A 26,815-nucleotide genomic window follows, 5' to 3' on the forward strand; every position below is an offset into this window, starting at 1 on the left:
GGGGGGGGGGGGGGGGGGGGACTACTGTAAATCCACAACCCCAGATTGATCAACTACAGAAAGAACATTCTACTCTCTACCTAAGAAGAAGGAAATGCTTGAAGTCCCATCGTGAATGCTCACCACAGGGGAAAATCTCAAGTTAACATTCCCCCTTCGGGGCCAGGAAAGGCACTGGTCTGAAGGCAGGAATGAAGAAGTGGCGAGGAAGCACCCACCTGAAAGCGGGTTCTCTCGCTGGCGTACTTCTGGTAGTGCAGCATGGCCTGCAGGACCTTCTTGTGGCCCCCGGGAACCAGGCACACAGCGCCCAAGATTTCCAGCACGGCCACCTTCGTCTTAATGTTCTCTGTGCTCAGACTCTGAGCAATTACATTAATACTCTCAGAATGAGCCAGGACGTGAGCCCGGCCTTGAGAGTTGTTCATTAGTGCCTTTATACATCCAATGAGAGAGGTATGTATTCGAGACTCCGAGGTCTCGTAGTCCATGGTCTTTAGAAAGTTGAGAATACATGACAGGCCGTCCAAGTCAATGAATCGGGTTACAAACCTGTCACGAGGAGAAGGTTAAAATGTATCAGACTTAAGTCTTTTTGGAATATTTTAATAGCCCTTAACAGAAAAGTTTAGGGGGCTGGTGGGCAGGAGAAAGTAAGAAGATGTAGTTCCTAAAGTACCCAAAGGCTTACACGAAGTCTTCTTAATTGGAGGCCTCCTCCTTGGCCCAGACCCAATGGTCAGGTCTAACCAGAAGTGTGAAAAAAATCTCCATTTGAGTTAAAAAGATCTTAACCGATATGAATAACCAATTAACAGATCTTATAACCACAGAAAACCAGGAACAAGAAGACATTCAGAATATTCACCTTAGGTTAAAGTCATCTGCTGATCCTGTGTTATGATAGCATCCAGTCCCCATGCATGTTTAAGTGTTGACCACTGACCCAGGCACACCCCATACCAATGAAAAGTCAAAGACCATCCTTAAACTCCAGGATATTTACTTGCCAAACAAATGATAATCTATCTCCTTAGTTTTATAGCAAAAACCTTCTTTTGTATGGCATGCTATATGGAATCCCAATATATAAAACAAATAAAAGCAATACTTTATTACTGTACATTAATTTTTTGGATATTTACAGCACTTATTTAACTGTAAAGTCAATCAATGAGAATAATTCACAATACACATCTGTAGGTTAAGCCTCTGAAAAGTTCAAAAGTAACATAACCTGTTGATGTGACCACTCCAGAAATTTCCAAACTTATTTAGCCTTGGATAACCATTAACATCTGAGAATGCAGAACACACATACAGAGGGAAACACTGATCTTGTTAGGATAGACTAGAAAACTTTTGATATACTACTGTATATGATTTTTGAGGAATCAGTACATTTTTTCCTAGCATTTTATAGTCAAATATAGGGAATTTTATTTCTCAGCTATTTCATCCAACCACATCACCCAGACCTAGCCAAGCTTCATTCGTAGCACTAGTGCTGATGACATGCACCTGTAAGCACCCCCATATCCCACCAAACCTTAGAGGATTAATGGAAAATGGACGTGTGGTAGGCACACAGTAGAAGCTGATTGCTCATCCATTTCTTTTACAACCGTCTTATTGAGATATAACTCACATGCCATAAAATTCATACTTTCAAACGTGTAATTCAGTGATTTTTAATATATTCACAGAGTTGTGCAACCATGGTCACTATCTGATTTTAGAACATTTTAATTATCCCCAAAAGACCATTTTCCTCTCTCCCTAACCCCAGACAACCACTTTATCTTTCTGTCTCTATGGATTGGCCTTTTCTGGATATTTCATATAAATGGAATCATACAATACGTGGTCCCTCGTGTCTGGCTTCTTTCGCTTTGCATAAATATTTTCAAGGCTCATCCATGTTGTAGCATGTATCAGTACTCCATTCCTTTTTAGGGTTGAAAAATATTCTGTCTTATGGATATGTCACATTTTATTTATCAGTTCATCAGTTGATAGAATTTAGGTGTTTCCAATTTCTGGCTATTATAAATAATGCTAATATTCGCACACAAGGTTTTAGGGACATGTTTTCATTTCCCTTGGGCTATATATCGAGAAGTAGAATTGTCGGGTCATATGGCAACACTATGTTTAATATTCTGCGGAAATGTCCAACTGTTTTCCAAAATGGTTGCACCATTTTACATTCCCCCCAGCAATGAATGAGGGTTACAATCTCTCCACATCTGCACCAACACTTATTAGTTTCTGCCTTTTTGTATTTTAGCCACCTTCATGGATGTCTGCATATCTTTTAACCGAAGAGAAACAATTTATTGAATGATCAATGGTTAAAGTATTTCATCCACTGTTCAATTACATGTTTTTAATTTAAGACTTCCTCAAGAGTTTGGCTATTGCAGAAAAATAAAGAAGAAAGGAAGGGGAAAAACAAGGGAAGAAGAAAGTAGAAAAGCAGAAAAAGAAAAGAGACAAGTAGTACACGCTACCCAGTATAAAAATTACCTCATTGGTTTCGTCCTTAGTGCTGTCTTCAAACTCTCTATAGTTTTACTTCTCTCTTCTTCCTCTTCTTTCTCTAAAGCCAGCAGAGATTTTCTCTATGCAAAGAAAACTAAAGTTACTTCTTCAATTTTTGTTTTAATTATAGTACAAGTAAGACAAGCCCACAGATTACATGCTATCACTTTTAATACAAATAATCAATAATAATATGACCAAGATTTACTACAAGCCAAAACGTAGACCAAAAGCACCAAGAATTCCACAAATTCATTCTCTGTACTACAAGTTACTTCTTTTGAATTTAAATAAAGTTTTAAGAAAATGTTGAGAAATCTTAGTAGAGATTAAGTTGTCCAAACACTTGTGTAACTATTCTATAACTACACTCTGATGAAGATATTACTATTTATTTGATAGAAAAGGAAAGATTAGACCTATAGTTAAATATAACAATCTGACAATTAAAGTAAACATTATCACACTATCAAAGAGAGGCAGGCAGCAATCTTTCCATGCTATCTCTTCCATTTCTCAGTCAAAAAGTGTAATCTTAAAAAAAAAAAAAGTGTAATTTTTTTACATTTTCTGTTACATCCAATTATTTTTTAAGAGGAACGATTAAATTGGACCTGATACAAAGACAGACAATTCCTTTGGAGTAAATGCTTAAGTTTTAGAAATGATTTAAGGTCATAGACTTGTTAAAAAGTCTTTTCCATTCCTTTTATGCCATGAGCACCTAAATGTACTAAAAGTATCGCCAAGTCTTATGGCCCCAGGTGTTTCTACCCCACGGAACCACAGGTCCCTTGCCTTCCTCCTACTCTTAACATGTGCTTGTCCAGTCTCAGTCTTTTTACTTGTTACCCATTCTGATAAAATGCATGGTTGGGAAACAGATTGGGGTACAGAAAAAAACATCTGGCTCTTATCCACGTGCCTCAATGGTCCAGTCTCTCCCTTTCTGTCAGGTCCACACATCATCAAGGGGTGACTTTACTTAATTTTTTTCACGTTAACAGTACAAGCATTAAGTAACTAAACGCTAACTAAAACCTAAATTTGACTTCACACTTAGGATGGTGAAGCCCAAAGCAAACATATATCAGTATCATTTATGGCAAGTGAAATAAAAATCAGTAAAATCTTGTTTTGTAAACTTGAATTGTTTCTGCTAAAGCTGCCCTCTTGCTGGTGATGCGCCCGGACAGCTGTCACCAGAGGATGGTAGGGGAAGAGGCTGCATGCAGAAATAGCCAATGAATTTCTTCACCGCTCCGTGAGACCCATATCCTGGAAAATTGAGCACAAATCCAGCCAAGTACATTTAATCTCCTGTGGCACAGCTGAACTTGTTCAGACTCTTAAGCAATCACTTTGAATCTGCAGCCCAGAATCAAGACTTTTATGAACATCACTTCTTGTTCCTAAGCTTAGTCACCCAAACCTCCCAAATTAAAACTACCCACGTTTCTTATTGTGGTTCATTAATACTAAATAAAGATGCATATATTTATCCTTTTAACAATCTTGGAGAGGGTGTAACCTCCAAATAAAGGCAGACTACATTAGGATTCTTCCTAGCAGAGTTAGGAGATTTATGAAAAGTCAAGAAATTTAAATTGGAATTTCCTTCCCCAATATAAGGACTATTACTTTCCTCTCAAAACAGAAGACAGTATACTCTTTTCTGTGTGTAGTACAATGAGAATTGAATCTAAGATTGTTTATTGTATTGAGAAAGTCGAGGTTATGGAGATGAACCTGACATTCTAATGTGACTTTTCGAAATAAAATAATTTATGTGGAGGCTCAAGTTTTCAAGCTTCACATTTATGGAGAAGTCTAAATTTGCAGCTTTTCGACAGAAAAGGGGATCTGCCTACATTTCTGAAGATGGCTGCTAGGCCAAACATCCAGTATGTACCTTGCCATACACTGGACTGGCTTGTGGCGGCCTCCTTGGGTGCTCTATGCACTTACTAAATCCCTGTTCACATGAGGAGTGGGCAAAAGACGAAGTGCATCCTGGCAGAGGATCTTCCAGTCAAAGCTGCTAAGGTTTACACTGGAACATGCAGGGCCGAGAGAGATGCGCAAACCAGGCACAGAAATCATTCCTGGTATGGAGTCTGGAACTAAGCTCCTGTTTGAAATATCTCATTGGTGTGAAATCAATAAGCCAACCCGCTAAGCACACTGAACTTCACCTCACATCCTTGCTCCCTGAGACTGCACGCAGAAGCCACACACCAAGAAAGCCCAGGTCCCTCTGGAACACGCACTCTTTTATTATATTGTTTTTCACTCTTTAAAAGCCAGCAGATCACTCAGGGGTCCTTTAAAGAACAAAGCATTCTTGTTACGAAGCTTCCGTAAAGTAACTGAACTTGTTCCACCAAGGGCTTCACAGACCAGTAAGCGCTGCGGTTCTCAACCTGGACTGCTTATCAGACTCTCCAGATGCTTGTCCCACCTCAGAAAAGCTGGGGGTGGAGACTGGGGCTGGGGGGGTGGGTGAAATTACCAGGCCTCTTTCACGTGCCAAAGGATTTAAAAAACTGAGTTAGTGAGAGGCAAACTGGAAAGGAGTCTTTGAGCTTAGACTGATAGGTTTAAATTCCAGCTCTTCCACTTCCAAATGAGATGACCTTGGGCAAGGTAACCTTTCTCTGAGTCTCAGACTCCTTATCTATAAATAGCACTTAGAGGACAGGGTGCTTGTTAAGGATTTAAAACAGCATGTAAAGTGCCTGTTACGTGAGGCACACTCGACAGCAGTACCCGCTACTGATGCTGAAGACAGTGGATGATGAAAATGTGGATAAACCCTCCTTCGACAATTCCCAAAGCAGACAGCCAAAGAGCTTAGCTGCCAGGCCAGGAAAGGATTTGGAGGAATCATGTGCCTTCCCAGTCCCCAGTCTTAGGATTTCTACTGTGTGCTGTCAGGAATTCTCCAGAGAGACTGGCTAGAACTATGGGAGGATGTGGTGGCCACAGAGAGGGTGAAAAAACCAGAAAACTCAGCATAGAGTTTCTGGTCTCATCAGGCCTCCTTGCTCCTTTAAAGATGCAGGAGTGGTGAGGCCTCATTATTTCATCACCTGTTGTAATGGCTTCTACCCTTAACCCTGGAACGATGCTGGTTCTGTCCTTCAAGGAGCATTAGAAAGCTCTGTGAGGTGTTTAACCCATAAAGTAGAGCAAAGTGACAATTTAAGAGCCTGGAAATGATACTCTTAGAGAGGGCTTTCGATTAGGAAGCAAATATAATTAAAATGTAGATGACTCATGAATGTAGCAAAAGGTTGTCCAAGGAGCTAGATGAAGGAGAAGGGAGGCTCTTGAAGAAGTGCCACATACCAGCACGTCACGCACCCTCTAGTGCAGGAAACGAGTCAGGCTGACTCCGGAAAAGGCATGGAGTAAGTCACTAAAGGACAAATTAACCTAACTGTCCCAAAATTTGAAGAAAGGAAAAATCCATTATTTAGTACTTCTCCACTGATAGAAGTGAATTCATTAACAAAGGAGCAACTTCCCTTGTTAGACATCAAATAAGGCTGACTTAATTAGAAAGAGAGACAGCCTGCCTGGCCGCTTGTTTTTACCCTAACAGCCAAGAACAAGAATTCAGAAAATAGGGACTTCCCCGGTGGCGCAGTGGTTAAGAATCCGCCTGCCAATGCAGGGGACATGGGTTTGATCCCTGGTCTGGGAAGATCCCACGTGCCGCGGAGTAACTAAGCCTGTGCGCCACAACTATTGAGCCTGCGCTCTAGAGCCCGCAAGCCACAACTACTGAAGCCTGCGCTCCACAACTGCTGAAGCCTGCATGCCTAGAGCCCGTGCTCTGCAACAAGAGAAGCCACCACAATGAGAAGCCCACGCACCACAACGAAGAGTAGCCCCCGCTCACCACAACTAGAGAAAGCCGGCGCGCAGCAATGAAGACCCAACACAGCCAAAAATAAATAAAATTTTTTTAAAAATTCAGAAAATAACCTTTATGTGCAGGAATTGTAAATGACTATATTATAATTGCTTCGGCGGATGTAGAAAAATCCCTGATGGTTATCAAAAGACTCACGTTCTGATAACATATTCATACAAATGCTGAGATCACTCTTTTCTCATCTTTGCTGTTGTGTAGAATGCTTGTTATAAGGATTTGGTGGTTATTTTCTGTTCTTTTCTGCTGTGCTTTTAGAGAAACCCTTGGGGCAAAAGCTTATGCAGTTTCTTCTATAATTTATACAGCCCTGTTTACCATGGTGCTTATTATTCATCATGTGACAGCAGAAGAAGCATCTTCAAAGAAAAAGCTAGAAAAGAGGAAGTTACTAAAAGTCAAGGCCTCTGAAAATTTAGCAAAAGTGTGAATGATTCACATATAGTAGTCAGTTTTTAACTGTTGCAGCAGCAAAATATTAGACAATCTAGAATGTTTGTTCTAAGTGATAAGAAATGAATTCTCCACAAGGGCTCTGTGGATGGCAGGAAAAGGAGAGGTAGAGAAAGTATTATGGAAGCTATCATCTGCTTGAATATAACAAACTCAAAGTTGAGCCTAACAGATTAACTGTTAAAATCCTAAGTGTGTCCACAGAGGCAAAGACTGCTCTCCTGTGAGCAGCCTCCAATTTTTATCAATGTGAACAAGATTTAGGCTATTAAGGCTCAAATGTTGATGACATGTTTTCTGCTGTGTATTTTTGCTGGATCGACAGATGCCCCTCAAGCAGCTCAAAACTCTGACATCACAGAGACATCTATGTGATCAGAATGCATTATTTTAGACATTGAGAATGCATTTTCATCAATTACTGAACTAAAAATCCACATACTGAAGATTTCCCAAGGATATCTCAGCATTTTCATTATTACGCCTTTCCATTAAACCACGTATTCCATGAAATTTTTTCTTATTTGTACGAGTAAAAGAGTACCTTCGTACCCTGTAAGATCAAGAAACCAGGAACTAAGTCCTCCGTTTAAAAAAAAAAAAAAAAAAAAAGAAGGATGAGAACAGTGAAGGGATAGTTTCATTGTACTATTCTTAAATGGTATTAACTTTTAGAATGGTGCTGCCCTATCAAAGTTCCAAATGATTGGTAGGAACAATTGCAAGTTAAAGTTGAACAGAGGCCAGATTTATGATTACATTTCCTCTAATAACATTAAACTCACTTATATTTTAGTATGTGCCGATTTTATTTAAAACATACTGGAAAAAAATCATTTTGCCAAATACCACTCCTGCCTCCCCTTTCTCCCCAACACTGAGCGTTTGGAATAGAGTTTGGAAAGATAATGACATTTGGTAGTTCTTACTCAAGTGAATACTTATTGTGCAACTGTGCGCTTTGTACTAAACTTGCATTTTAAACTGTGAGTTGAAGAACAGAAAGGATACCTACAGCAGCCATGGAATTGAGCTGATCAATGTAGAATTCAGGCCAACTTGTTGCTCCCTTGTTTTCTTCCTGGTCCTAAAGAAAAAAAAAAAAAGTGATATACCACCAGATGTATATACACAACAGCCACAAGCACATCTGACTTCCAGAGCCTCTAGACAATGGCCCACACAAACCATTAGAAGACACTGAGATACAAGATATTTGTCTTTTAATGTTAGCTTTAAATCATCAGACTGTCCCCTTGATCAGGGTGGTCTTCCTGATCCAATTTCCACAGAGAGTGCTGAAGTCAGAATTAGTTGTGACAAAGGGGACATTTTCTGAACCAGCGTTCAAGGGGAGTTGACATGGGAACTTAGCCATACATGGTATGATGCTGTTTTCCTTCAGGGGCGCAATAACATTGGGAAGGGCTCTGTGTTTGTTACAAGGACAAAGGATCTCTAGGTCCTGTGTTGCACTGAGGACGGTATTGCTGCACTACACATCTGGATGAAGTCCACAAAAGAGGGAAAGCTGCCTTTAACCAAGACCACAGGGGGATTCCCTGGCGGCGCAGTGGTTAAGAATCCGCCCACCAATGCAGGGGACACGGGTTCGAGCCCTGGTCCGGGAAGATCCCACATGCTGCAGAGCAACTAAGCCCGTGTGCCTGCACTCTAGAGCCCGCGAGCCACAACTACTGAGCCAGCGTGCTATAACTACTGAAGCCCGCGCGCCTAGAGCCTGTGCTCCGCAATAAGAGAAGCCACCACAATGAGAAGCCTATGCACCACAACGAAGAGTTGCCCCCGCTCGCCACAACTAGAGAAAGCCCGTGCACAGCAACGAAGACCCAATGCAGCCAAAAATAAATAAATAAATTTAAAAATGACCACTGGACTTGGCCAATTGTGAACTGGACTTTTTTCCATTAGTTTGTTCAGACTCCAGCAGACAGTAAAAATTTTGAAGAAAGGTCTCATTTGATGTGACCGAAAGTAGATGATACTGCTTCAGATGAGGAGGTAAAATAAAGCCCGACATTGGATGGAAGGTAACAGAATGAACATACATTAGTCCCAAGTCCAGCCCTCATGCCATGACAGCTTGTGAGTTTGAGAAAATGTAATATATCTGAACTGAAGAGAACTGAAACCCAAGGAATTCAGGGACCCATTCCTAAACCGCTCCAGTGAATCCTGCATCTTACAAACCAGGGTGACTTGAAGCCAGCACCAGAGCCCCCAGGGCTTCTGTGGACGGGCGCTCTGTGTCAGCCTAAGCTCACACCTCCCCCCAAAATCAGGTGGCTGTGGCCTCTGCTCCACTGGAGCATTGAGTCCACTTGAAGATGGAATTGTGGTGGGAGATTTCCATGCATGTTTGCAAACCTGTGTGGCTCCAAGTCATTTGTGTGACCAAAGAAACTTGAAGGGGAAAATTTCAGCTCTTCTCTAGCTTCACATTCAGAGAACACCTTAGTATAATCGGCATCTCCTGTCCCCTTGGAGAAGAGCTGGGCCAGGTACACGGAGCTGCTACCGGACAATGAAGTAGTTACTACCTATTTACTGTGTCAGGATCCCCATCCTTGGGATACCGGCTTCAAGGTAGGGCTATTAATTTCAGTCCTACACTTTACCTAAAAGAAGAGAAACAAACTTTCTCTAAACAAATCTTTCTAGGCAGGTCTACTCTAGTGAGATAAAAGAAACAATTTCAAAACTATTCTTTAAGTAGTCACGAAAAGGGGGCAAAGTAACTGTTGCCTACAGTGCCTTGAAAGCTGGCAGTAACTGATATCTGAACTCAGGGAGTTGCATGCATTTCATCTGGAGACGGAAGATCCCAGATGATGGGGACAAAGGCTATAGCAGCAGCTTTGAAGTTGGACTGGATTACACTTCCATGGCTTTAAAAAGCTTAGGAAATCTGATGAGTTTTTAGAACAGCCCCTGATTATTATTTAACCTGTTAATAAAATAGCTACAATGGTAGTGTAAATGCTGAACACTTCTCTCCTATTAAAATGGAGTATTAAAGTTTGCAAAACCCCTTTGTTACCAATGTTTTCAGCAAGCCAAAACCCACAGTGATATTCAATGGTATTTGAACCTATAAAATGAAATAGAAGGTGCCAGATCTTTCTAGTCCCTCAATCTAGGGCAAATTTCCAAAATTACGACAAAATCACATCCCATGTCTGGGGTCCCATGAGAGCCTGCTGTAAGCTATTAAGTCCTGGTTACTGAAAAGAGATCATTTTAGAAGCTTAAGATTAGTATACAGAGAGAAATCTCTACACTCTGAAAATGCTTTTAAAATAATGTAAACAGATTAAGAGTAGATCTAGATACTGCAGTCAAAATAAGGGGAAGAAAGCTTCATTTTTATTTTACATGCCCCCCAGTGCTGAGAAAATCAAATGAGCTAACATATGTGAAAGCTTCTCGTAAAAATACTAAGTGTTTTCACTATATCCCTGAGGGCGGGAGGTAATCCTCAGAGTTCTTCATTTTAGCAGTGCATTTCCCTGGTCCTTCTATACAGATGTGTGCTACAGTAGCCAAGAGAAGCTCATCCCTGTGAACCAAATCTCCCCCTCCTTTGTGTGGCTTCTGAAGTCTGCAGTGATACACAGACACAGGCCAGAGGATCTGAACACAACTGTTCTCCAAGGTCCCCGAAAGAGCACTGGACACAGAGACTTGCCAAGGGGGAGACTTCCTCCTAAAAAGTCCATGAAAGAGATCGCTGATGGAAGGGTAACATGTATAATATTCCTGGAAGGGTGGGTCCTCTGTATTACTAACCTCAAACACGTATTATTCTTTGAGTCATCTGTCTTGGTTCTATTTACTTGTTCTAGAGAAACAAGTGGAAACACAAGCTTGTATAAACTGTACTACTGTAGTTGTAATAGAAGCAACTGTAATATCCAGCACATACAGAGCTTACCATGCATCAAACACTGCTCTACTCACTGCGCTCTTCATTTAATCTATCCTGTGAGGTAGATGCTGTCATTATACTCATTTTACCAAAGAGGAAACAGAAGTAAAGGGAGGACAGATGTGTTGCTAAAGGTCATCCTGCTGGAAATTCAGAGGCAGTGGGAAAGAATCATGGCAACCTCTTTCCTAAGATTAGATCTCAGGTTAACCACAAGCAATACACATTGAGTGCAAAGCTGGCTTTTCACTCTTCACCACTTCACTATAAGAGACTCAAACATGGTTAGCGGCCAAAAATGAGTTCACGTCTCCCTAAACCCTTAGTGCTACTTTTGCTACATTCAACATTTCTGAATATTATTCTAAGGCCTGATGTCTTACCCAGGCTACCTCTGAACCCTCTCTCTAGACTTTCTGTGGGAACTCTTCTGCCCCTCTATCAACACCTAATCTATCGTTGTAATGTGTGCATGCAGACAGCACTTAAGAAGCTTTTCCCTAACCTGTCCTCCTGTTCTGTTATACACCTCATGTTATCAGCTGTCTTCATGGGGATTTCTCAAGAGCCCCTGAAGATGAGCCCATAGCACTGACCAGCTGTGGACACTGAAATTGTAAACAAAACCCTGCCTAAACCATACACCTCTAACCCTACTTTTGGCTACCTATTTCAGTGATTCCATTAGAACTTTTCTCTGATAAGCAAGAATACTGCCTTCATTCTGTTCTTTAAAAAAGTTGCTTTTCCCCTCTCTTTTAAAACAGATTGTAGGTAACCCTTAAAGACACCTAGAGAAGGTTGTCCTAAGGGAATACAAGTTCTAGCAATCACATTAAATGCTCTTTTCGTTCTACCTACAGAATGGATAATTCATATTAATATCTAGTTTTGTTTCTTCTTGAAATGTAATAAGCATTTAAGATATATGCCTATCTTTAGAGGATCTATTAGATTAATTAGAATTGAATTGATATAAACATTTTATGTTATTAAATTCTCCACTGATAACTGTTTTTTGAGAGTATGTGCAAACATCACTTATATTCAGAGAGATGGTATGATGGAAAAATGACCAGATAGGCCATGCAAAGATGAGGTTCCAGAACTTACTTGTTGGTTTATTCAATCAGCATCTCTTGCTAAGCTTGAATATCTTTGGGCCTTGTTTTTCTTCTGTTCAAAATAAGAGGTGAGACTAGACCATTTCTAAAGTCCCTACAAGCTCTAAGAGTCCACATGCCTCTAATAGTGAGATGCCATGGAAAACACAGTTTGTTACTATATTTAGTTTGAGGGCCCAATTTTTAAAATCAGTAATTTAAGAAAAAATTATGTTGTTCAGTGACTAAGTTACAAAACCCTTAACTTTCAACAGCTAATTCCTTTACAAGGTAATTAGAGGGGGAAAGAAACTCCTCAACGTTAATTATTTTATTATTTGTCTAATCCAACTCATCCTGTTTTCTTAGTAGCTTGATAGTCATCAATAAGAGAGTATTCATGGACAAAATTTCCTGCTGGATGGGCACTTCGACACTGCCTTTGCTTTCAACCTGCACTGACTACAGCTTTAACCTCTTTTCTTGGTTTTCCACTTTGCTCCTACAATCTCAAACTCTGAAAAAACAACAAAACAAAACAAAAAAACTCTTTGCTAGTAAAGGGAACTTGTACAGTGCAAGGGACCTTCAAGAATGTTGATTTTGTTTTTGTTTTTTTAAATCAGGCTCTAATCAACCAACTCATTTAGAAGGTAAAGAAATACATAGTCTATTTCTAACCTCACTTCATTTCCGACTGACACATTATTCACTCCATATCTCTGGTCAGTGTCTACTAAAAAAAAAAATCCAAGAGATCCTCCCCCATTCTCTTTAAATGTTCGACAGTACATTTGTTTTTCTCAGCATCAGTGTGCCCATAAGAATAAATTTTGCGTTATTCATTTGTCTGCACTCTTTCTGAAGTAAGCATTCACAGCTATATCCCAGACTTCTGTCTCTCGCTTCACTATCCTCTTTCAATCCAAGCTGACTGTATTCCACTTCTTCTACCACCATCAACAGACAGGCATTTGAATCCTCAGCCACTCGCTACCTTAAGTGACTTCTAGTTAGGCAAGGTAAGTAACTTCTGCATGTGACTCAGTTTTAGTCTCCTTTTCTGTACAAGGGGTGCCTACCTCATAGAGTCATTGTGAGGATTTAATAAGTTAATACAAGTAAATAAAGATCTGGGAACAGTACACACAGAAGTGCTCAATAAATGTTAGCTAGGATGATAATGATACTCTTTAAGGATCTCCAGCTATGGCTATTCTAAGTCCTTGTTACCAGGACTGAAAAAATTGGAGCAGTTTGGAGGTAAATTTTGTCAGTAATTGTTCACATTTAAAACACACACAGCCTTTGTCAGTCTACCTTCAGGAATTTAGCCCATGATTACACTTGCACAGCTACATATTACAAAGATTTGTTTCACTGCAGTGCTGTTTGAATTAGCATATAACAAAGTTAACAAGTATATGGAAAGGGGAATGGCTGAATAAACTACTTTGTAGCAGTAGCAAAGAATGAAGTAGAGCTGTGTAACGATATTAAAAATGAACAAGTATATTATGAAGGGAAAAAATGCTTTAAAATATTATTTTCCATCTATAGAAAAAAATATGTACACTACAGACAAACATTTCTGGAAATAGATATAATAAGATTTAACAATGGCTACCCCCTGGGTAGCAGTAGGAAAAGTCTTTTACTTATAAACTTCTGTATGATTCAAACTGTCATTTTACTAAGAACATGCACTATTTTCACAATTAAAATAGAAGTAAGTTTGAAAGCATTACGTGTTCTGTTAGGACAAGAGCTCTGCTTTTTCTAATGTTCTGTGTGACATGAACAACATCAGGTCGAGACTCTGCAACATTTGCGGTGTTTCTGTTCTCTATCCCTGGGGCACCCCTCTGCTCCCTACACCAAATTATTTAAAAACATTTCTCTAATTATCTCCTCTTACTGGATTTTCTATTTCTAAAACAGACTATTAACCCTAATATCAGCTGTTTATGCAGACAAAGAAATTGAATGATCTGGGCTAAGATGTATGTACCCAAAGCAGGCTAACACTTTCTAAAATTTCCACACTTACATATTTGTGTTGCAAACAATTTCTTGGTAGCAGCTGAAGTCTTTCAGTGACATAAGGGGGTCTCAAAGTGCAGTTTAAACATGAAGTCTTAATGTAAAGAATACTTCTTTTGAAATTACCACAGGGAAAATTTCCAATCGGATCAAGTAATAATATGTAAGACCTGGTACAGTTTTTCTTTAGTTTAAGATGCTCTTAGAAGGCCCAAAATAGGCTGTGCAAAGGTCAATCAATTGTAAAGGACAGTTCTGTGGTTGTTCACTAGACCACAAATCACAGGCAGAAGCAACATGCACTTGGCCAACAAAGGCCATAAGTATCCATTCAGTTACAAACCCATGAGGTTCTTAGATAATACTTGTTAGGAAATAAAGACACACTCTTTAACCATCTAGATTGGCGAAAAATCTTCTATAGCGATATGTAATAGTACCATTAACTCAAAAACAGTAGAGACAAACTAAGGTTTAACTAAATGAATTTCAACAGCAGAAAGGTACTGTTTCAGTATGATACAAAGTAAACTTCATTCTGATAATGTTCATTACAGGACAAAGGCAACTGAACACTAATAAAAACCTGCTCCCTTTTTAAAGAAGATTCTCTTAGAAAACATGTTAACTATGATCACATAGGCTCAAGAAATGCTACACCTTGTTAATGATCAAAATAGTCACCTGTTGCATTAAACTGTCATTCATATTCTGGATTTCATGGGTTCGGCCCCATATACTGATGAACACAACAGATGTTAAATAAATTCACTCTATACCTAGAATTTCTATAGAATACTAGGCAGAAAGGGCCCTACAGGTCAAAATATTTTATTCTATTAGGTATGTCTCCATGATGTGTGTGGCATCTAATAAACTCAAGTGAATGATAGGAAACAGATGACAATGTGGGTGAGACCAGGTCCAAGGAACAGGGAAGGAAAGAGCAGGTAGGATGGAAGATGGAAAAATACTTTGCAGAAGGCCTTGCTAATGACTTCTGCTAACTTTCCCTTCTAGCTCAATAGTAGTATAATCAGCATCTTCTTGAAAGATGGCCATGATGAAGTATGGTACAGCCAGCTTCTTCTGTAAAGGGTGTGATCATACATATTTTAGGCTTTGTAGACCACAGTCTGTTGCAACTACTCAAGTTCAACTCTGCCCTCGCACAGCGTGAAAGCAGCTATAGATAACACTTAAAGAGTGAGCCCTGCCATGTTTCAGTAACACTTTATTTACAAAAACAGGTTATTGGCCAGATTTGACCCACGAGCCATAGTTTGCCAAACCCTGTGCTATACTAAGCTTGGCTCTCAAGAGAGCGGGAGTACATCAAAATTCTTACTTGGTCACCAACTATTTTCCATGCTTTCTCCTCTCCTCGAAGCCACTCTATGTCCAATAGCCCCAGTTAAAAGTTAGGATGAGCACATAAGTGTGTGGAACTTGCCCAGTAATGTGCATTTTTGCAAGAGAAGGAGCAGGACCTGCCATGCCTGAAAAGTCTACCTTCTTACCAAGCTGGCTGCTTCCTGAAATCTCACTTTTAAAAACAGCACAGTATCATTAGGTCCTTTAAATCCTGATATTTGCCTCCAAATCTTTCCCTCTTGTTCTTCTTTCATCGGGAAGAGAAAACCTTGTAGGGTCCACAAACCTGAATTCCTGAGACAGTAGCTTTACTCAGTCCTTCCAGCACTTACCTCTGACCCCTGGCAGTGGGCTGAAACTATATCCTATAACCGAAGTTTGCCAAAGGCAGGCAGCTGGTTTCAAAAAATACTTCCTATGTTGTCACATTTCAAGATAGTCATGTGGTTCCTGGGACTGCCAAGCCTGGTTACACTTTTTGGCCACTGCCACAATTACACATCAAATGCATCTGCTGCCCAAATCCGGTTGGGCCCACACAAGGACTGATTACAGAACAGCATCTTCTGCATCTGCCAGGAAATCCAACACCTCCTCCTAAGCCTACAATGTCAGTCATTTTCTGGAAAGACTGGAGGGTGACTCGCAATAACAATGGCTTTCACATTTAGCATTTAGAATCACAGAAGAAGAGCAAACTTCCTTCCCCATTTTTCCTAATGCTACAAAACATCTGTATGTTTTTAAGGCAAGCCATCACGGAATTATATAGCTATAGGTCTTTGACCCTAGAGACACCCTAGTTTGAGTTTCTCCTCACAGGGATCCCTTATAGAAGGTCACCGGCAGGTGATCGATCATATGTTCTCTGAAAGAAGGCTTCAAGGGTCCACAATTGTTTGGAACCAGCACTCTCACTGACTGTCAGAAAATTCACCTCATAACTGAATTGACAGATATCTTCTTGTAACTTCAAGCACTTGTTGGCCTTAGTTTTGCCCTTGGGAACTACATGGAATAAGTCTAATTTCTCCTATGAACAATAACCCAGCAAATACAGAAATGATTTGAATAAAGCTATGATGTCCTCCCAAAGTCATCTCCTAACCAGGCCAAAAATGCTCCACTGACTGAATAGCAAATGTTTATCTTCCTCAATTCATAAATAAATCTCAAATTTTCCATAATGTCATCACACTCTCATGTCTACTACTTGAAAAACCCCAATACATCCATCTGAATTGCTATGAAAGGGCTCTTCTCACATGCTTGTTGGTGATGTTCAACTCTACATGGTCTCTACTGAGAGGGCACTGGGAAGATATCTGACCAGAATGTCTCTCCAAGGGGAAACAGAACAAGTTCTTGCTTTCCTGATGGTCCACAAAAAATAACATTTATGATTTAGAATAAAAGATACATGAAACAGAGGTCAACATGGATAGTCCTTATTTTATCAAGCATACATATTTTAACAAAGTTAGACATAAACTCAATAGTAAAATTGGGTTTCTTACTATAAGATTGAGGACACTTTATCTCTAAAACATAAGTTAACAGAAATGAAACAGAACCTAGGCTCACTAGCCGCCAAGGAACGTTAGGGAAGTTTAGGCTCCTTTAGGGCACTGTTTTTCAGGTCTCTGGATTATACATCTGCCGTCCCTCTTCCCCGCCTGTACGTGCATCTCTTCAAACATCATAGGAGCTTCTTCCATGTATGAAGCCTGACACCTCTTCTGACCTCCTGAGCTCTGCTTCTTCCCCTTCTCTGGTGGATGCAGATACAAAGTTCAGTAAAACTGATATACAGTGCATGTTTTCTCACAGAAGGCTTCCCACTATCATACGATGTACTCGTTTAAAATTTGATAGAAGATCTCAGATTACTTAAAATAAGGTAGCCCCTCTATCAGTTCTCCCTGAGTTAAAATTCTGTACTGATAATTTTTTTTAAAGGTAAAATCATGGCATGAACTCAGGTCAAAGATTTTGTTGAACTCATTAATAAATGAGAGAGAACCAGTAAGATGTTACAACAGGTTCAAAAGAAAATCCAAAGAGCAAAGATATGTATGAACATTGGTTTACAAATAGATGCAAAACTGGTCAATACGGCAATAATAAATTGCACCAGACACAAGTTACTTCAATGGACAAGAATCATTTGCGTTGCTATCAGTTTTTTTTAAACAATTTGCAGATTTGTTAAATGGCTCAAAGATAGTGAAAAGTGGAGATCACTCTGAAGAGTGCTATAGACAGAACATTCAGCAATTTTTGTCTGGCATTTCAATATAACTACAGTTTAGCAAAATAAAATATGTATGACTAGTCCTGCCTGGTTGAAGAGGACGTAGTCTACCAAGGTGTTAAGGTGGAAGCCAAGCTGTATGACTAACACCTTGCACCAGACTCTCACACCTAAATTACACGAATGCTCAGGCTTGCCCAAAGCTTTTGCTGAAGAACACCTACCCCATCCTGACCACTTCACCTCAATTCTACCTGTTTCCGTTGCCTTGTCTAGTCTGTGTGGCATGGTTTCTATTTGTGCATCCACTGAGACTATTCTACTCTATCCCCCTTATACCCACAGATGCACCTGGTCATCTATCCTCCCCAGAAATTTGCTGGGCAAATAGCCGGAGTACTTCTAAGAGACTTCTTGTACTGCTCACCAAAAACAGCAGTGAACTCAGTGAGTTCAGACCCTCTCCCCACCTCCCCTAACCCCACCCCCAGCCAGAAAGAAAACTACGCTTGACCACTGTTCCCTTAAAAAAAAAAAAAATCAGGGCTTCCCTGGTGGCGCAGTGCTTGAGAGTCCGCCTGCCGATGCAGGAGACGCGGGTTCGTGCCCCGTTTCGGGAAGATCCCACATGCCGCGGAGCGGCTGGGCCCGTGAGCCATGGCCACTGAGCCTGCGCGTCCGGAGCCTGTGCTCCGCAAATGGGAGAGGCCACAACAGTGAGAGGCCCGCATAACGCAAGAAAAAAAAAAAAATCAGGCTTGTGCTACTTCTCAGCCAGCTATCATTTTTGTTCTCCCCAAAATCACCTACAGCAGAAAAGCAAGAAAAGAGGGCCACTTTAAAGACATCTAGTCTCTCTGTGGGAATCCCAGCAGTGAAACAAAGAGTGACAATGTGACTCTGAGAGTAAAGAAGCCAGCTACATTTCTTAAACAGCTCAGAGGCCCAGCCTGTTTCAACACCCTCTCCTTTCCTGAAAAAGCCTTGGCTGACTTTACAGAATTGAAATCTTAAAAGTCATATGCTACAGGATCCTGGGGGAAAATGCATTTCATGTGCTAATATAGTTAAGAAAATAGCCACAATCCTTACCTAGAACTAAAAGCTGAGACTTTACAGTCCACTTTCCAAACTACGAGACATTTATTTTATTTATTTTAATAAGTCACTTCTTTGGCAAAGCACTTCACGGCATGGAATATGACTGGAGCCTAAACATCTCAATCAGTGTAACTCCAACATCTGAAGCCAATTTTAGATGACAATTTCCCTTCATTTGCACAGCAAAGAAAAAGAAACAGGCTCCAATTATTATTTTCAGAAATGATACAAGCCCACATCCCCCTGTTGCCTATGACACAAAGGTGTGTAATGACATAAAACAAATTACTTCTATGTAGCTTGTTAAGAGTCAAGTCTTTGACCCATGTGTCATCTGGGAGTGCTACAGACCCAGGTACAATTTAGTCCAGCTGGTTGGTAAATTAACATGTTTGGACACACATCACTAAACCCTCACGCAGTGTGGAAATCCAATCAGTGGTGTCAATGGCCTTTGTTGCCTCACATCTTGCTACCAGATTTGCTACCAGACCAGCCTTTCAGAATGTTGTAAAGTGGGTTTTGATGTTCTGTAACCTGCTCTTGGGAAAACAATCAAAGTGTGTTTATGATTTGCAATATAATGCTTAACACGAGGCCATAAAGAGAGGACTTTGGAAAATAGTAATTAAACTATGAAGAGAATCAGGGGAAACAGTGAGCCCGTAAAGGCATATTCCATTCAGGGAAGCATTCTCAGGATGCCTGTGAAAAATGCTATGGCAGGGTTAACTGTCCCCTAGAAGGAGAGTCATAACCATATTTCTGATTTTAAGCCATCGTTGGCTCTACAGAATACTAGTGAATTAATGACAGCATTTTTGGCAAAAGAAAGAAAAAAGAAAAGCATCAGTTGGAAGATGTCACTGTCTCAGAAATGTCTAAGTGTGAGAACGTGGGGGAGTACATCTTAGAAACTGAGGAGACATAAACTGCTTTTCCTGACATACGGGGACAGATGAAAGGATGCCATCTTAAGACTGCTCCAGTCAAATGCTGTTCCATAGTGCACTGAAGAATAACAAGAGAATTTAAGACACTAATTTAAAGTCGGTATTCCTTGGTAGACTTTCTACTGTAACCCGTTTCTAGCTCCACACATTACTTGGTTCCCAGAGTGTAAGGAATCTGGAGAACTCTGCATAGAAGTTATTAGTGGCACATTCTAACTTACACTGGAAGCTCAAAGCTTCTTCCTACTTCCCAAAAGGGAGAGGCTCTGAAGTGCACCAACCGTAATGTGGATTCAATAACATTAGGTGTGCTAGAGCTATTAGTGAAAAGAATGAAATGAATATATATAGAAAAAACTCAGGAAAAGTGGCTTTTTTCCTTCTTTGATCTCTCTTACAAAGTGGATACTTCCTTCTACTGATGTCTTTCATAAACCTATCTCCTGGAGACGGTGAAGTCAGGCAGGCTTTGGGTGGTCTTTTTATGAAAGTAAGTGCCATAGCATCTAGAGAATCTGAGAGAACCAGGGAGAGACGCAAAGGCAAGAAGCATGGAATGTGATATTTATGTACAGCCATAATCTAGGCGCAAGAGTAGCCTTCAAGGGCAAAGGAGGGTAAATATCTGCTACAAATGCCACATTCTCCCACCACGTGTCAGGGCAGACAGTGCTATTCAATTACCACACTATTTGTACTGAGATCCTTCATAACCTCCAAATGCTTCTCAGTGCTCCAGGCTTCAACCGCTAGTTGTTTAGAGTTAGTAATCAAGATAAATCTTTTTGCCATCTCTGCTTGGAGTTATTCATAGTGCACACAGTTAACCAGGGAAGGAAGCCACAGTCCAAAGGAAAACTGAAACAAAGGATGTGCGTTGGTCTGGAGTGTCTCATGAGCTACATATCCCTGGGCTGGTGATAACTGGAACAGGCAGCCAGTCCTGAATTCTCATATGTGAGCCATAGTGATACCCCTTTCCAGAGATATAGTGATAGGTGAGAACACTCATTTAATGTGCAATTCTACACATTCTGCAGATTGCAGAATTTTGGAAATGCAATGGAGCTGTGCCTATGGGCTTCAACACACAGGCAAGGGGCTCAAAGGGCCTCACATAGTTGCATTTGGAAGTTTGGTCCACAATAGCACTGTTGACAAGCACTCTATGGCAAAGACTGAGAGCTCCAAGATTGTCATGTACTCCAGACTCTGTAATCAACACCTGATGGAATCTGTCCTGTAGCCGAGCTGTCAAAAGGAATCTGCTTAAGAATTAAGATTTGGAAGCCAAAGATAGCCGCTCTGCAGTAACTGAGAACAACTGCCCTCCCAGGGCCTCCATTCAAACCCACAGCTCCAAGTCTCTTCCAGTGACTGGAGCCGAAGCAAGAGTGTTCTCCCCACAGTGGGGCACCGATGCAGGCATGAGTGACAGCTGTGGTGTGAAAGCTGTGGTGTCTGCTTCTCTAGCCCCCACTCCAGAGGGGAAAATAGAGCTCCACGGGACACACAACCCCCATACTCCCCATGACTCCGTATTAATTGGTTTGTCCAACTAAGATAACTTTCTTTGTCTCAGCTATATATTGCTTATTTATTTTTATGGTTCTTTGAAAGACTAGAAGTGAACGTAAAACACAGGGTCATTCTCTTCCACCGTCTTCCACCCTGATGTTCCCTAATTAGAGGTGGGGCTTCCCTGGTGGCGCAGTGGTTGAGAGTCCGCCTGCCGATGCAGGGGACACGGGTTCGTGCCCCGGTCCGGGAAGATCCCACATGCCGCGGAGCGGCTGGGCCCGTGAGCCATGGCCGCTGAGCCTGCGCGTCCGGAGCCTGTGCTCCGCAACGGGAGAGGCCCCAACAGTGAGAGGCCCGCGTACCGCAAAAAAAAAAAAAAAAGAGAGGTGGCATCCATAAAGCAGATTCATGGAGGATGGACAGACAGTGAGTTACCCATCTCAGTTACTCAATATCTGAAGCAATCAAGGAGTACAAGAAAAGGGAGAGGCTTTCATAATTTGTATAAAGAGATGCCTGAGATAAAGGTGCTCTGGTTAGAGGAGAAGAAAGAGACCAATTGTGTGCTTTTCCAGCCACCGCCAACATGCCTGTTTGTGCAGACGTGCCGATTCTACACACCTGCACTTTAGTCACCCACCAGGGAGGTGGCGGATACCTCAGAGGAACTTCCTGTGTTTGGTGATGGCATATATCAGTCAAAAGCCGGCTAAAGATGGAAACACAGTTTGCCTGGGTCTGGACCTGAGGGTGCAAAGAGGTCTAGAGGAGAGGAAGAGTGAACCACACACAGAGCAGTTTCCTTTGTAGTCAAACCAAATAAACATAATGCTGAGTGAACTGTCCATTTTTAGGTACTTGTAACATTTTGTACTTTGGTCCAGCTTTAAAGATATTTGAATGGAACGCTTTCATTTTCTAAACCTTGGGTTTGTCTTTTTTAAATGAAATGTTTACTTCCGATTCCAGGAATTTTTACTTTAATTTGATGGGCTAAGGTATATGGGAGAAAACTGAAGAACTTTAATGACAGTGTCCTGTACCTGAAACATTCAAACTTACATAAACTGATTCATCAGGGCAACCAGACACTAGTTCCATCCCCTCAGACGATACCAAGCCCTCAGATGGTTGGCAACTAATTCACTGCAGGTATAAACTATTACAGTTGCTTTGGAGAGCAATTAAAGGTAAAAATGTTCAAAGCAAATGACCCAGTAATTACATGTCTAGGTGCCTATCCTAGAGGAATTCTTGAACACATACACAAGGATGTTCACTGCAATTTTTTTTAAATAACGAAAACTTGGAAATAGACATTATCCAAAGGGGGGATAAAAATAATTAAACTGTGGCATGTTCATATAATGGAACATTATATCGTAGTTAAAATGAAAAGATACCATATATTGTCTATGAATATACACATTCAGAGTAAGATAATACATATATGGGCAAAGAAAAAAAACACATATCACCTTCAGAATAGAGGTCACCTTTCGGCTTCAACTATATTTATAATGTTTTATTTCTTAAAAATCCATGGTGAGTATGATAAAATGGTAGCATCTGTTAAATGTGGGTGTTTCTTACATTCTGTACTTTTTTGTGTACATAAAAACTTCACACACAGAAAAAACAATCAACCAGGAAATACTAGTTTATTGCATGATTGAGTAGAAAGTTATCAGAAGTTTGTTAGCTTTCTTTTTTAGAAATTTTAGAGAATGCCAATTTACTGGAACCCAGAATGTCCACTCTGGTAATTAGGTTTAAGACTCCTAACAATAGCAGCCACTGTGAAAAACAGCATGGAGGCTTCTCAAAAAACTAAAAAGAGAACTACCATATGACCCAGCAATTCCACTGCTGGGTATATATCCGAAAAAACCAAAAACACTAATTTGAAAAGATACTTGCACCCCAATGTTCATAGCCACATTATTTACAATTGCTAAGATATGGAAGCAACCCAAGTGTCCTTCGACAGATGAATGGGTAAAGAAGATGTGGTACATATACACAATGGAATACTACTCAGCCATAAAAAAGAATGAAATTTTGCCATTTGCAGCAACATGGATGGACTTGGAGGGCATTATGCTAAGTGAAATAAGTCAGACAGAGAAGACAAATACTATATGATATCACTTATACATGGAATCTAAAAAATACAGCAAACTAGTGAATATAACAAAAAAGCAGCAGGTTCACAGATAAAGAGAACAAATTAGTGGTTACCAGTGGGGAGAGGGGCCAGGTGGGGCAGGGGAGTAAGAGGTACAAACTACTAGGTATAAAATAAGCTACAAGGATATATTGTACAACACAGGGAATACAGCCAATATTTTATAATAACTATAAATGGAGTATAATCTTTAAAATTTTTGAATCACTATATTGTACACCTGTAACTTCTGTAGTATCGTACATCAACTATACTTCAATAAAAAGACTCCTAACAATAACAGTATCTGCAACTGTGTTGAAATGTTCTTTTACTATTTCCTCAACACTGACATTTTGTTTTTTTAGCTTAGTTTCAGAAATCATACAGCTAGAATGCACTATTGGATTACAATGCTGCAACTCTGAACAAGTTTTGTTGCTGAGAAGAGAACCTGTAAACCCGGTTCATTTTGACCTAGTAAGTTACTCATTTGTGAAAACTGACTTGTTTAATGGAACTTCTTGGTGTTGGTCTAAAAATATTCTTTAATTGTCTTATTTTGAAAACTGAAGATATTTATCAACCATTTACCTTTCCTAGGTCACAAAGAAGGAATTGTAATGTTGTTTCCAAACCCAGTGAAGTGAGCATCTCCACGGGCTGCCGTGGGAAGCAGGGACTGAGTGCTGCGGTGGCACGTGGGTGAAAGAAAGAAAGAAATGGACTGGAGTCTGACTTCCTCTTGGCCTCCATCGTCCAAGACGTAAATTAAGGGTGCTCCTGAAATCAGATTCAGAGATCTACCCAGAAGTTAAGGGACTGCCCGTTGACTACCATTGCCCTAGAACTGTTGAATTAAATGGGGCCCCTTTTTACCAATTTCTGATGCTCACAATAAAGACCTTCTTGGTTTCTTCCCTTATTCTACACAATGTATCCTCCCATCTTACTATTTCCACCTCTGAAATGTCCTGTGAACAACTAAGGGAGAGGTGCTTTTGAAATACTCACTACTGTTCTGAGAAAACCAGGTATCATTATTTACCAATATGGAGCTGAATCCCAGGCTAGCGTGAATGTGAACAAGCAGAAACTCAGTCCATACCACTGTTTCAATTATTGTCACCATCACTGACATTGCCAGTGATCACAGCTAACATTGACATGTCCCAAGTTCTCTGACAACTTCAAAATCATATTTTCTCAGTTTTCACAACAAGCTTACGAAATTGACCTCATTGTACAGACGAGAAGAGAGAAATGAGAGGGGTTAAGAAATACGTTCCAGGTCACACAGCTAGAGAATCAATGGGGTATCCTGCCTTCTCAGCTTACCCTTTGGATGGCCTTTGACTATGCAAAGTCTTTCTCATAGCTATTACTCGGCTTCTATTTATCTTAGAAAAAATAATGTCAGACACATTACGCTACAGTTTCGAACAACTGTGAGGGACAAACATAATTTAGGAAACCTGCAGGCAGATCCATTAATGGAAAGACATTTGGAGACAATCCACCCCAAGGGGAGGTTCTCTCACTGGCAGTATCTCAAGCCTGAAAAACAGAGAACTCTACAGAACCGGAGTATAACACCCCGACAGAAGAATCCAGAAGATGTCTGCTCACTTCAACAAGCACCAAAGAAGAAAGGTAGATATGTTTTGGTTCATTCTATGGGCAAGTTTGCTCACTGCTTCTTCATTAATGAAGCTGAGTCAACATTAATGAAAACACAAACTGTGAGTTCATGACCACCTGGACACTCCATGGCAGGGGTGGCAGTAGGCACAGCTGGAATGATAGAATTGGTAACACTGGGAGGAAAAAATGCCCCCAAACTGGTATTATTAAACAAAGGGATTATAGGAAGAGGAGGCAAATAAATATTCATGAACCAACTGCCCCCTTTTTCTAAAAAGATAAATTTATTTTACTTATTTATCTTTGGCTGCATTGGGTCTTCATTGCTACACGCAAGCTTTCTCTAGTTGCGGCGAGCGGGGGCTACTCTTCGTTGCGGTGCGCGGGCTTCTTATTGCAATGGCTTCTCTTGTTGTGGAGCGTGGGCTCTAGAGCGCAGGCTCAGTAGTTGTGGCTCACGGGCTTAGTTGCTCTGTGGCATGTGGGGTCTTCCCGGACCAGGGCTCGAACCCGTGACCCCTGCATTGGCAGGCAGATTCTTAACCACTGTGCCACCAGGGAAGCCCCCAACTGCCCTTTATTGGGGTACAACTTTGGTTTAAGGGCTACCAGAGGCAGAGAATCCTCAAATTTTGTACTCCAATTCTAAAATCTGGTGCTCATTTTGATAGCACTGGCTTTTGTAACAAAAAGAAAATAAAGACAGAAAATGGGTCACTGGCTATGAGATTATGCTACTTAGCGGGGAAAGGGCCATGAGAAACATGCCTTTAGTGGATTTCTGGGCAGAAAGCTGAGGCCATCTCATCAGGTCCAAGAATCACCAAGTTTTCACAGTTACTGCTTAAAGAGATCAATGGTATTGAAAAACTCTGAGTGGTTTACAGATTCACCTTTGTTTTAATCCTCCCAGGGAAGAGTAAATAGAGAAAGTAAAGGGCCCCTGAGCTAAAGAAAAAAAAAAAAATGCTAGGGTTGTCTCTACAGCACAAGCACTGGTTGCATTTTAAATAATATTTATTTTTCCTCCTAATTTCAAAGAGCAATATGTGTTGGCTTTGTAATGTTCAAGTTGGCTAGGCTGAACCAACTTGCCTACATCCTTTCTTTTATCTTTCTGCGTAGGGTGAGCCACAAGAGACATTCAAGGGAGACACGGAGGGTGGCAATGAAGCAGCAGCCATTTTGTAGTCCATAGGCACCATTCTTTACCTCCTGGGCCAGGTGTGTGTGTGTGTGTGTGTGTGTGTGTGTGTGTGTGTGTGTGTGTGTGTGTGTGTGTGTTGAGCTCCATGACTCATGGCTCAGGCTTCTGCAGGACACCCACTCCAGGGTCAGGCAGTGAGAACTACCACAGGCTTCAGTCTGTCCCTGTGGGCTCCAGCCTGTCCTTGCTCCATCCCCACTTTACACCCACCCTCCTTCCCAACTGCCTACTCCAGGGACATGAAGCAAAGACAGCAGCTTTAGGGGGAGTGCTTAGCTAGCCTGCATGATTATATAAGGGTTAATCTCTTTGCTTTGTGTGTGTGTTTCCCCCAGTAGTCCTGCTTTTCTGACTGAAACTGACAGGTATAAAATATACTCTACACATTTTTTTTTAAAGAGCAATTTTATTTTTGTAATCAGAAAAAAACAAAACAACCTTATCCCAAGGTAGGATGGAGAACAATGCACTGTGGAAAATTTGGGAAATATTTGTATAAAGGAAAAAATGTAAACCACCCACAATCCCACCAAACAATGGTTTCTGTCTGCCTACTTCTATA

The 26,815-nt window shown here is 40.7% G+C and overlaps 1 protein-coding gene across 2 annotated transcripts in view; it reads right to left on the minus strand.

The window, feature by feature from the left end:
* DAAM1 (dishevelled associated activator of morphogenesis 1) overlaps positions 1-26,815 on the minus strand; it is a 185,571-nt gene that overhangs the window by 67,106 nt on the left and 91,650 nt on the right. For both annotated transcript variants that reach the window (XM_007466041.1, XM_007466040.1), the window contains exons 4-6: positions 7,953-8,024; positions 2,530-2,624; positions 219-552 (exon numbers count right to left, since the gene is read on the minus strand). In XM_007466041.1, coding sequence (XP_007466103.1) covers positions 219-552; positions 2,530-2,624; positions 7,953-8,024 — 501 coding nt within the window. The remainder of the gene's footprint in view (positions 1-218; positions 553-2,529; positions 2,625-7,952; positions 8,025-26,815) is intronic.

This window comes from Lipotes vexillifer, unplaced genomic scaffold (genome assembly GCF_000442215.2).
Source record: "Lipotes vexillifer unplaced genomic scaffold, Lipotes_vexillifer_v1.1 scaffold25, whole genome shotgun sequence".
NCBI classification, from domain to species: Eukaryota; Metazoa; Chordata; class Mammalia; order Artiodactyla; family Lipotidae; genus Lipotes; species Lipotes vexillifer.